The sequence below is a fragment of the Meleagris gallopavo genome, chromosome 8, assembly GCF_905368555.1.
Source record: "Meleagris gallopavo chromosome 8, MGAL_WU_HG_1.1, whole genome shotgun sequence".
Taxonomy (NCBI): Eukaryota; Metazoa; Chordata; class Aves; order Galliformes; family Phasianidae; genus Meleagris; species Meleagris gallopavo.
The window spans coordinates 4,408,024-4,420,704 of NC_139411.1; the positions used below are offsets into that span (position 1 = coordinate 4,408,024).

The window sequence follows — 12,681 nt, forward strand, 5'->3', positions numbered from 1 at the left end:
GGAGGAACTATAAACACACAAAGGGTAAAAAGTGTCAATGCTATGGAGTAGGAGCTATTTAAGGCCAACGCTGGTGCAAGAACATGTGGATACAAACCAGTCACAAATATATTTAGCATGAAAATCTGAAGGAGGTTCTGGGAACAGCTTCCCATGGGAATAATGGTGGCAAAAGATCATAACTTGATACATTTATGACAGAATTATATAATATAGCATTTGCAAAGGCTGAGAGCTACAGCAACCCAGGAAATCCCTCCACCTTATGTTCCAGTTTATTTTGAGCCCTTAAAGGCAAAGCATAACATTTCACCTTTTCATTCCTCCTCTGCTCCAACCAGCTGCAGCTGGACCTCTCTTAAAAGCTCTTTTAAGACTGAACAAGACACTGAATTTATCTTATACATTTGAATTGGATCTTGCTGTTCCTTAGGGAGATTTTGTAAAGTACTGCCTAGTGTACATATGTAAAAATTACTATTTAATATGTCTTTTCCGGGACACTATGTTTTATCCCACCTTGCCAAAGTGCTGCTTATCAACAAAATTCCCCCAATATCCAGCCAATGCGTAAGCCAGCATTACTTTGCTCAGACTGACATCCATTCCCCAGGTAATGCAATTACTGAGCAAACCAGACATTCTCTGCTGGCGTTCCCGTGAGGGCTGCATTCCCCGTGCTGACAGCTCTAGCCAAATACTCAGTTCTTCGGCAGCGTGCCTTTCCCTGAGCCTCAGAAACACTCGCGGTAGGTGTACGCGTTAGAGCTGGGATCTGATCCCTAGGGAGACACCTGCCTGACCGAGGCCATCTGCTTTGGCACATCCTGTCATTCCTGAAGGGAAAGGGGCTCACGGGTCACACCAGGCTGCTCCTCGCTACGATGCATTTCTTCTATCTGGATAGGAAGCGGATCCTTTCTCCACGCAGCAGCGCTCCGCTCTGCTTCCGCTCAGATTCCGGCAGATATCCCTCACCCCTCTCTTAATAAAGAGCTGCCTTCTCGACAGGCTTCCTCCGACGCAGCGCTACCGCGGACATCCGGGCCCTGGGGCGGCTGCAGGGGGCAGTAGGGGGCAGCAAGCGCCCGCTCAGCGCCCGCTCGGCCCGGAACGAGCCGGGGGCCGGCCCAGCTGCGCGAGCGCTGCCCGGAGGCGGGGAGGGCGCCTCGGAGCCGCTTCTCACCGCCCCACGGGGAACTACCGAAGACGGACGGACAGACGGCCGACCGGCCGGCCTCAAAAAGACGGCGAGAGAAGGGCTCGGGCCGAGCGGCGCGGCGGGGCAGGGCAGTGCAGGGCCGGCCCCGACGGAGAGCGGAGCGCCCGGCAACGCCGCCCTCCCCTCGCCGCGGCTCGGCGCCCGGGCCGGCCCGGCCACTTCCGCCGCGGGGGAGGGGCCGCCGCGAGCGCAGCGGGCAGCCCACGTGATCGTCGCAGCACCGCCGAGCCGCTCTTCGTCCGTATCCCTCCGCCCGCCCTCCGCCTCGCCCCCGGCCGAGGGGAGGACGGCGCCGCCGCCCGGGGCACGGCGCGGCGGGGGAGCGGCACGTCGTGGGGCGGGGGGCGCTCGGGCCGGACGGCGCGGCGGCGGGAGGCGGTGGGACGGCGATGTGGCGGGGACTACTTTTCCGGGGTGGCGGAGGGGGCGGAGCGGCGCGGCCTCCCCTCTCGGAAGCTGCAGCCATGATGGGAGCGTAGCGCTCGCGCGGCGCTGCTGGGCGCGGGGAGCGGGGGTATGAGCCAGGCCGCGCCGCCCGCCCGCACGCCCTGAGGAGCCGCCGCCCCGCCGCCGCCCAGCGCCCGCCCGGTAGCAGCGCGGCCCCACCGCGCGGCTCCGGGCCCGCCGCCGCCGCCCCGGGCGGGGAGCGGGGCGGGGAGCGGGGCCGGGCCGGGGGGGGGCCCGCGCCGCTGTCACCATTGCCGGGGCCCGGAGCGCCGGAGAGCCGCTCTCTCCGCCTCGCTCGCCTCAAAGACGGCGGCGGCGGCGGCTCCCTCAGGGACTCGGCCCGGCTGCGGAGCCCCCCCGCTCGGCCGCCCCGGCAGCGGCAGGAGGAGGAGGAGGAGGCGGAGGAGGAGGAGGCGGAGGAGGAGGGGGGGGCGGCCGCCGGGAGCCGCCGCCGCCGCGGGAGGAGCGGGAGCCGGGCCCGGCCGGGGCTGAGCCCCGGGAGCAGCGGGCCCCGCCGCCCGCCGCCCGGCCCCGCGGCCCGCCCCGGAGCGGCCCCCGCCTGCCAGACATGACCGCCATCATCAAAGAGATCGTCAGCAGGAACAAAAGGCGCTACCAGGAGGATGGCTTCGACCTGGACCTGACCTGTATCCTCCCGGCGCCGCCGAGCCCGGCGCAGCGCTGCGCGCCCGGCGATTGCATCAGACCCGCGCCGCGTTACCTAACCGCCGCCGGGCGGCTAACGGAGCGGGCCCGGCACGGAGGGGCACCGCGGGGCCGCCCGGCCGCGGGAACCGCGGCTTTTCCCGTGTGAAGATCGGCGCGGCGCGAGGCGAACGGGAGCGCGGCGTGCCGGGGGGAGCGTGGTGCTTGGGATGCGCCGAAGGATAACGCTGGATAACGAGCCGGAGCGCGGCGAGCCCGGCTGCTGTGGCGGCCCGCGGGGTTGCGTGCCGACTGCCCGCGGGGATGCGGTGCGGGCTGGTCCGATCCGTGCTGCGGTGGGGAGGCTCTGGGGAAAGTGCGGACCGGGCCCGAACGTTTGAGCCGTCCTGGGAGATGCGGCGTGCGGTCTGGGGCCGGGCCGCCCTGCACGGAGGCAGGAGTTGCGCTCGGTGATTCCTGTGCGCCTTGCCGGCCGGGCGCGTTCCGTGTTGCTGTGGTTCCGGTCTCGTCGTGGTGCCTCGGTTCCAGCCTTATTTGCATAGAAAGAAAGCTCGCTGCTTTACAACGGGGTCGGGGCAAGTATTGCAGTTTTGAGAGCTCGCGTTGTAGCAGATGCTCCAGAGGCAGCCTAGTTGTGGGCAGGAGCGGTACGGAGCTCGCAATGTTACTTTGATGCTTGGCCTAAAGCGGTGATAGCCTGAAAGGTGCTTGACTTTAGTAGGGGACACTGAGCTTTCAGTTAAGGAGCCCAAATCCTTCTCTGCTGTGTGGTTTCCGCGCTCTGTCTGTGGTGTTGATAAAGCCCAGTGTTAGACTGGTGTTTGTGATGTTTGGCCATGGGTTTTGTTGGCCTGCTGCTGGGCTGACACAGCAGTGCTTGGTGCTCACTTAAGGACTGTCTCAGCAAGGTTTGTGATTCTGGGAGTAATGTGTTGGATGGGAACATTTAGGAAACAGGTAAGTGATGGCAAAGTGGTGATCTCTTGGCTTTGTCCTTGCAGGTTTGGTGTTTAAGGTACCACTGTCCAACTGTGCTGCTGGTAGGTGGGGCTTTTTGACCCAAACACATCTCTTCAATGAGTAATCTGCTCTAAGCAAGAAAATGAGTGAATTTTGGATCTGGATTTTCTTTCTCATGGTTGCTTAGGATGTACCAATTTGAGTTTACTGATTATTTCTTTTCCTATTTATTATTATTTTCGTTTTAATTATAGCTAGGCCACTAAAAGCTAGACTTAAACTAGCGTTTTTGAAAGCGGTAGCTGGCTGCAATTCTGTAATAGAGTTGATGAAAAAGGTGTTTATTTTTTTTAACAGTTGTGAAGGTGTCTTTGAAATGAGCTTATATTCAGTCCTCCTTTTTCATAGCTTCACGTTTAATGGATAATTAATGAATAAAGACTGCTGGGTGTGCAGTATAATGGCTTTGAATGACTTGAAGGCTGACGCTGCAGAGGTGAAAGTTGACTATTTTATTGCTGTGCAGACTTCTTGGAGATGTTCTTTTAACAGAGTTTTGATGAAATTGTTGGTTGTCATACTTGGAAAGCAACCTGCTTATTACTTATGTGCCGAGGCAGAGGACTGGGCTGGGAACTGGTATTGAAGAAAACCTGAAACCTCAGTGAGGTATTGGGTAGGCATGTGGTATGTGATAGGAGAACTGGGATCTCAAAGGCACTTCTCACTGTGTGGCAGAGTTCATAATGTTGAGGCTGAAACAAGCGACCACCTGCATTTGGCTGTGCTTCCCAGCCTTTCCATGTCTGTAAGAGCATCCTGTGGCTAACAGTCATCTTGGGGGGGAGCTGTTTCCCCCAGCCTAAAGGACTGGGAGGGGGTGTGTAGTCCTGTGATTTGGGCACTGAGTGGGATGAGGGGAACTGAGGTGTGAACCTCTTCTGCAAATGAGCAGTTCAGTGGAAGTTCCAAAACACACAGCAGTTGGGCGCTGCAGCGTGGGCCAAGGGAGATGCAGTGTGAAATCCTCCAGTGAGCCAACGAGAGCATGGTCTGGAACCCAGGTGAGGTGTCCAGTTAGCTGAATGTCTCTTTTTTGCTTTTCTCATCGTGTCTCGATATCCCAGGTGGACAAAGGCCTGCAGTTTTTAGATTTCAGACACAGCTCTCCAAGGAGCCGCAGGGAATAGCCAAGTGCCAAAACATGCAGATTTTGTTGCTGGACTGTTTACATACCTTTTGAGAAGCTGGGCTGAAACATCACTGGTGTTTCTTCTTACGGGCTGCGTTACATCCTTGTGAAATGAGCACAAATGTCCATCCACTGTACTTGGGACTTGTGGGTCCAGGCAGTTCATTTAGGAGTTGTTTCTGTACTGGTAATACAGGATTTAAGGAAAGGGAAATGATGACTTCTCAAAATCAGTAGCTTTGTTTATACCAGATGAAAATAGTCATGTATGCTGGTCATGAAACATGTTTTAAGAACATGCTGACAGAACTTTTCATCTGATCAAACTTTCTTTTCCCTGAACAGCCTTTTTAGGCACTGTTTTTGAAAAAAATATTTCTGAAATTAGAAGAGGAAATGGTTCCTTTTCATACTTAAATTCTAATTAATTTGGGTTTCTACTCCATTTCTGTAATGCCAGATACCTTTTGCTGCAAATGAGTGAGAAGGAAAGGTTGGATTAATAGCTTTCTTCTAAGATGGCTGCATTTCTTTATGATGCAAGGGCAGTTATATTTTCTGAAGTACTGTAATCTTTAGGGTTTCTGTAGTGATGCAGCTCAGTTGTTGACTGTTTTACAACCAGGAATAGTGGAGAACATGCATGCAAATCTTCTACATTGCAGTGCTTGCATTTATCTTACATGTGTGTGTAACCGAGTTTGACAGGAGGCTTAACTACATGAGACCCAAGTGAAAAATCAGCTACTTGTACCTGTTATGGAATTAGGTGAACTTGCTTCAGATGTGTAGGCTTTCTGCTGTGCTTGAGCATGGCAGTCTTAGCATAGAACAGTGCTTAACTGAGGTGTGTGCATTTCATGACCCACACAGTTGTATAAACTGCAGTACTATTCAGTAAAGATTAGATGTTGGATGCCGTTAATTTCCAAGTATTGCATTTTGCCTCATGATGAAAAGCAGAGAATGTTAAAATTGAGAGTGGAAGCTGCTTTATGCAATCTGCAGTCCAAAGGCTTTTTGCATTTTTAATGAAATTTTAGATTATGTGACTTGATTCAAAATGGCTCAACCTCCCGGAAAAGAAGTGAGTTGGTGGCATGAGGTGCCTGCCGAGTTTAAAAATAGAACTGCAGTTGGAAATGCCACTCCTTTAAAATATTGGCTTTCTGTTTAAAACTGAAGTTGGTTAGATGCTTTGTAACCAGTTGTTTTTGTAGTACCATTTGGTGGGGGCTTGGGAAAAACCGAGTGGCAAAGCTTCTACTGGTGGAAAAGTATTTCTTTGTTCAGGTGTAAGCTGTGTTACTTAGTAGTGTTAAGAGCTTGACAGACTCATTCTGCTTGTGGAGCCTGGATAGGTTTAGGTTTTAAACAAGGAGATTAATGTCAGTTTTGCTTTGAATTCATCTAAAAAGTCTGCCTGAGCAGAGAGTAGTAAAATGGGACTAGCTGGAGGCTTCTGAGAGCTTGATTCAGTTGTTAGCTGCTTGTGGGAAGGGTATATTTGATACTGGGAGAATCAGTCTTACTGTGCTTACCAAAGATTTTTGAGTTGTCCAGACTGAGAAAGCCAGGTGTCAGTAGGTGCGAGTGTTTCCATGCATTTTCTCTTCTGAGGTTAGATTTGCTTCCCAGGTGATTCTGTAGTTTTCTGCACAACCTAAGAAAAAACCTGTGACAGCTTGCTCTAGTATCTGCATCTTTGTTGTTAGCGTTGTTTGACAGCTGAAGGCTACGCACAAAAAACCCCATTTCAGCAAGTGCTGAGGGTTGTGCATCCCTCGCTGCATCACTGCAGAGAAGCCTCTGCCCAGCTTTTCTGCTGCGATTGCCCAGGACAGGAATTTAAGATGCTTGGGAAATTTAAAGCTCATCTCATTGTGCTTCTTAAACGTTGTGCAGGCTTCCCAATACACTGCTTGGTCTTGCATCATCAGAAACTTTAATCATTGTGCAGCGTTGCTGGAGACTGTTTGCACAAGCTAAATATGAAGTTAAAAAATAACTGCTTGTGCACGTTTTTAAATCAACAAGAGCTGCAAACTAATTCTCTGCTTCACGTAGCTCTGCTGTTGAAGTGATGACTAAATGTGCTTTTCAAGTTGGGGAAAGAAATGAGTATGGATAATGAGAACGCATTAAGGGTCACTAAGAAAATTTGATACAGGAGGGAAAAAAAAAACAAACAGTACCACTGAAATCTGTTTGCAAGCTTCGTGAAGCGCGTATAATTTTCAGAAAAAAACAGCTTAAAACCTTGTTTGGGTCATGCTGAATGAAGTGTAAACTTTACTGGAAATGGATCTGGTTCGAGCATTGGGATTTTTTTTTAAAGTAGAAATCCAGGTGGATTTTTGTTGTCTGCCACCTACTGATGAGATGCTGCCACTATGGGCCCTGGAGAAGTAATCAAGTCAGAGCTCAGAGGATTCAGCAAGGGTGGGTTGGTTGGCATTGTGCTTCTGAAGATCCCCTGTTCAGCTCTTCAGGTAATTGGTTGGTCTCCCATCAGCACTGGGTTAAACTTCACTCGTGAAGAAGGTTGTTGAATTCTGAAAATGACCCTTTGGAGAACTTGCGCTAGCCAGGAAGGCTCTTCTGTCCTCAAGATATTACACGGATTTCCATTCATTTCTTGAGGTGGTTACAGTATATTTAGGGAAAGGATACAGTCCCCGGAGTGGTGCTTGTGCAGCCTGTGATTGCCACAGTCTGATACGTGTGGAAGCATTAGCTCTTGGCAACTGCTAGACTTACAGTGAGCACGTTTCTCTGGGACAAAAAAGAGTTTTTGCTGTGCTGTCCAGTGCTATGGTTATTACATCTCACTCTTTTTTTTTTTTTTCTTCAACTACCAAAAGGCTGTGAAGTGCAGTGAGTGCTGTGCAGAAAGCCAGTATGTGCTAAATGTTGCATTAAAGCACTGTGAAGAGGAGTATAGAATTTTCTAATTTTCTTCCAAAAGAGAAGTGATTGTATTTTGTGTTTAACTCTTTGCAGGATTGTGTGGACACCTAGATATTCTGTTGTTGTAGTAGAAGCAGTTGGTTTAACTTGTGCTGCAATAACCTTACTGAAATTATGTTTTATTAACAAATTATGTGAAAAATCCCCATGCTAAAAAAAAAAAAAGATGGCTATGCAGAAGCTAGACTAAAGAATTTAGCGACTGTGAAATTGATATTTTATGTATTAAGTCTCTGTCTACCAAGTTGCTTCTGCCAATTGTGGATTTGAGTAGCTTCTTGTAGTTTCTTAAAGGAAAAAATATTTTTAGTGAATTTGCTGTTGCCATATGAATGCTGCGTAAGCTGCCAAATTATATCTATGGTACCTTGGCCTAGAATGCTCTGTTAAGAAAATGATTTATGGGACAGCAGTTGTTTTCAAAACCCAAAGAAAAGGGAGGGAATCAACAGTTGAGTCTTCGGATCACTTAACTAGGAGGCCCAACTTGCTGTCGTTAGTCATAAGTAACAGCATTTTAAAGCCTACCTCCTTTCTTATTTAAGCACCCATTTAGCAATCTGGATCTCAGAGCTATACGTGATTTGTGACTGTTTGATACGAGTACTGGGTTTTATAGTTAACTGGGTTTTACGTTAGATGGCTTTTTCAAGGGAGTAAGTGAGATGTAGGATGGAGCTACGTGTGCCTGGTGTCACCTCGTAAGTCCTACGAGAGTTGTGGGTTCCTGTGATTTTGCACTTCTGACATGGTTTGGGGCATTAGCTGTGTGAGTTGGTATCCTGTGAGCTGTTGGGATGATGCCTTCTAGGTTGTAAGAAGGGAATTTGTCTTAAAATTTGGGAACGTGCATACGTGGCCCAGTAGAGCACGTTCTCTTGTGAAATCAGGATGCTTTCTAGGCAGTTGTCTGTGCTTTGGGTTCAGCTTGCTCTTGGTTTTTAAATAGGTGTTTGTCCAGATGTAAACAAAGCTTTGTTCCAGCTCTCATTTCAGGCTAGCATCCTCATCTCTCTACTAGTCTTCTGCCTTATCTTGCCTGTGAATCCATGAAAAAGGAGTTTTGTAGAGCCTAAGTATAATAGTTGCGCAATTAGGCCCTGTATCGTACTGCATAAATCTGAGTTATCTTAATAATGATTTTTCAGCACTGTAACTGAAGTAGTGTGCTCTGTGATTTCAGGTGGTAATTGATTGTGCAGCTAAAAAATGAAACTTGCATGTTCTGTGTTTGGGATGATGACTGCAGCAAAAGTTGGCATTGTTCTCTGCAAAGATGAAGCCCCAGCTCTGCAGCCCCAATATGCAGCAGTGCATAAAAACTGCTCCATATCCAGTTCTTTGCAGTGAAGTGTTTAAGAGATGCCTTCGTAAACTTAATTCTGCCTTTGTGGGTATGTGGTATAACAGCTTTTAATCACATAGTTAATTTTTTTTGTAGAGGCCTGTGCTTAATTCCTTGCTTTCGCTGGGTACATATTGGACTAGAATTTAAGTAGTTGTCTATTTTCTGTTCTGGTTGTTGGGTTTTTTTTTTTTTGGTAAGAGAAGTAACACCCATTTTTTATTTTTTTATTTATTTATTTATTTATTTTTACTAACATGAGGGGGAGGCAAACACTGCATCCCGTTAGTTGGAACTGAATGACTGAGAAATGGTTTATTAGGCTGGCCCGAAGCCTTGTTTTGCTGCTTGTCTTTATAATCTCTCGTAGCCACCCCCAGAAGTTAGGTTAAATCCTAATTTTTGTAGCTCAGGTTTTGTAAAGCATTTTAGTGTGACATATTTGTCCTCCAGCTCGAATTCTATTTTGAATTCCCTTGTCTCTGAAAGTTTTGGATGTCCTTTCAGCCTTGCAAAAAGTTGAGTCTGAGCCATTTTTCACTTCCTGTCAGTAAATATCAAAGCAGTGACTCTCTTTACTGCATTCTTCTGAATAAAATTCTTGTATTTTTCTGTGGGTGTCTGAGGCTAGGATATGCTTAAGCATGCAGTGGTGCTTCTCCAGAGGACGTTGTGCAAAGCACGGCCGTGTTCTGAGAGCATTGCTGGGGACACAGCATGTTCTGCCTCGCTGGAGTTTGTGTTGAATTTGATACGTAGGTGAAACCAGGTAAATCTTAAAGTGCAATGTGAAAGCCAAGCTTTTGTTACAGGTTTCCTTTGCTGAGAAAGTCATACAGCAGGCGTTGTCCTCTGCCACCATCTGCATGGCTTACTTGGTCTGCAATCCCAGCCCGTGTTGAAATGGGAGTTGAGCAGGAATTCTTCTTGCTTCTTGTCAGAACAAGTTCTGCAGAGTGAACATCCTTTTTCATGCTTCTCTTAGTGTTTTGTTTTTTTTTTTTTTGTATTTGTGTTGTGAGGTTTATGAGGTTGAGACTGTTTTGGAAAAAAAAAAAAAAATTGCCAAAGTGCCTATTCTGTAAATTCAGTACTTTTTCAGTCATCTCGTTCCTCTTAGCTGTTCAGCAAAGCCCCGTTGGAGTTGAGAGCTCCAGTTGTATTTCATACAACTCACAAAGCCTGGGAGAAGGTTCTTGCTCTGAGAATGGTTCTGGAAATGCAGCATTGTGAGCATGTATGGGTCCAGAAAGCCCCACGATGGGTAGAGGTGGTGATACAACTGGTGGTAGCATCTTGAAAGCATTTTCTGATTTACTCCTTCCCACTGTTGGAATGAGGGAGCCACAGTTCTATTATTTCTTCTGTAGGACACTACCTTTGAATTAAAAGCTTGAGGTTTAGAGAGAGGAACAAAGGGTTGTCATTGAAATATTGAGCATTAATGGGTTAAATGCCTTTCTCCGAAATCATAAAATGTTTCTCTCAGCAAGGTCTGAGTTGGTCCCTTCTCTTGTTCTTTAAGGCACAGATGGTAGAGTTGGCAAGTGCAGCTGGCTGGCTACAAGGAATCCTCCTTTGCTCTCAAGAACATTCTTCCTGTTCATTTCCTCTCTACTTCCTGATTACCCAGCCTTGGAGAAAAACAGTAAACTTATTTTGTGTTTAGGGCTGGCAGCCTATTTACAATGAGAGTATGCACGTATACAGGCTAAACAGCATATATGCTGGGAAACTCTTCTCGATTTGGCTGAGCATATTTTCCTGTGTGTGTGTTTTTTTTTCTTTTTTTTTTTGTAGGGATGCTGTCAAGAAACTCATGCTAATAAAGAGTTTGGCCATTTGTCAGGACACTTAAATCTGTCTGAGGATGGAGCGTGGACACTTCTTCTAACACTCCCTCTGTAGCTTCGGGCTGTCAAGCTGTTGAACAGCTACAGAGCAGTTTAGTTCTTTTAATTTAATTTCTCTGTTGCTACATGGATGGGTTTAAGCTGGAGTTAAGAGTTGAGGTTAGAACACTAATGTTGCAAAGCTGGTGAAGACAGATGTGCTGCTAGACTAAGTTGTGTGGCTGCTAAAGGCTGAGTTCCTGCAAATTGCAGAAAAATTGAGGCAACAAAGCAGTTTGGGGAGACTTCCAAGTAATGTTGTTCCTCTGCTCTTCGGAGTGTTATCAAATGGAACTTTGCAGTTTTCAGCTCCAAAGCTTGGCTTGAACACTGCGCATTATTCCCAGCTTTCAGGAATCTTCAGCTTACTTTAAATTTCCTTTTTAAAGAACAGTGAAGTCTAATGACTACTAGGTCCTCCTGCAACCTTTGGTTGCATAGGGCTAATAGTTTTAAAGTTGTCTTTTATTTCGGCTTTGATTTAAAGCCTGTCAGTGTTGGTCTAGAAAGTAAAGCCGTATGTAAATTCTGCACTGCATGCTCGAGCATGCTTACAAAATAGGAAGATTAGGTCGTTAGCTTTCTGGTTTTCTCCTAGAGTAGGGCAAGGACAAGGGATTAAATGCTTACTTTGTTTGAAATAGAACTTCATGCATCGCTTAGAAATGCTAACGGATAAAGTTCGGGATGTTAGTGGAGAAGATTGATTGTTGCAGGAGGGGCTGTGGCTGTGTATTTTTGCTACTTTTTGTGTCTGTTTAAGAACTGGGAAAGATTTCAGTGTGCTTTTCTTATTTTGGCCTGCTTCCATGATTAGGAAGAAGACTCAACTTGTGAGAAAAAAATCACATTTTTAAATTAAAAGACCAACATGAGTCATTTGCCTGTGTATATATGTAAAAGTTAAGATTTACATGTGTACTGCACATTCTTTAATTTGATCTCTGCAGAATGTGGATACCTGGACAAATATTTTTGAAAACTATTACAATTACTGATTTGCATAATGACACAGAGGTTTTCTCATGGCACCTGGGGGACTGTCATCTTTAGCATGTGGGAATTATTTCAGGCTTTAAACAATTTTTTTGCATTAGAGCAAAAATGTTTTTCAAGTAGCATATAGAATTTTTCCTCTGGTTTATCTTACACTGAAATGGCGTTGCTTGGTGGTGTTGGGCATTTAGCAAACTGCTGGGTACTTTAATTTTATGTCTTGGGTAAAGCTAAGTTTTGTGATTAGTAAGAAGTATAAACTTGAGTAGGGGACAGTGTTCTAGTGTTTTGCTGTTCTGCATCATGAGTGTCAGTGCATTCAGTCTGTCTTGGTGGTTGTATTTTTTATCTTTTTTTAACTGTGAAATCTCAACTTATATGATTCCCAAGTTGAGAAAGAAAGGAGTTCTCTAAAAGGTATTGAAACCATTTTCAGAAATGAGTTCCTTAGGAAGGAGTTGCTGTGGCAAAAGGCAGCAGATCTTATTTCTTTTTTTCTTTTTTCTTTTTCTTTTTTTTTTTTTTTTCAGTAAGCCTGCTTCAGTTTTGTGGTAGTTTATGTTGTTTAGGTTAACTTTGCTTCTGCATGCAAACTGGAAGCGTTGCGCAACTGCCTCAGTAACTGGTTGCGGTTTTAACCATTTCCATTTGTCTATTTAAAGTGAAGCTGGAATTGATGATGAACTTCTTGTACGTGCTAGATCATCCAGCTTTCTAAAATGATTGGTATCATTATTAATTTCATGATGGCTTGGAATTCTTGCTTTGAATGGAAGCCTGGCTTCCAAGCTCCTGTGAGAAATGTCATCTCGCTAGACTCTTTTAATTTGGTCTTCAGAAATCTCTGTTAATTTACTCACGTATGGAAAGCAGTGTCCCTGTGCCTTGCAGTGTGGCGATGATGGAAGCGATTCCTTGAAGATGATGCTCTCTGTGGTATCATAATGATTTCAGCTCTGCACGCTTTGGGATGGTAAATCTGTAGCTGCGT

The 12,681-nt window shown here is 46.8% G+C and overlaps 1 protein-coding gene across 1 annotated transcript in view; it reads left to right on the forward strand.

Annotated features, from left to right (window-relative positions):
• The first annotated feature begins 2,082 nt into the window (after window positions 1-2,082).
• Window positions 2,083-12,681, forward strand: part of PTEN (phosphatase and tensin homolog) — a 46,311-nt gene continuing 35,712 nt past the window's right edge. The window contains exon 1 of the mRNA XM_085229516.1: window positions 2,083-2,316. Within this exon, the coding sequence (XP_085085642.1) occupies window positions 2,238-2,316 (79 nt within the window). The 5' untranslated portion in view covers window positions 2,083-2,237. The remainder of the gene's footprint in view (window positions 2,317-12,681) is intronic.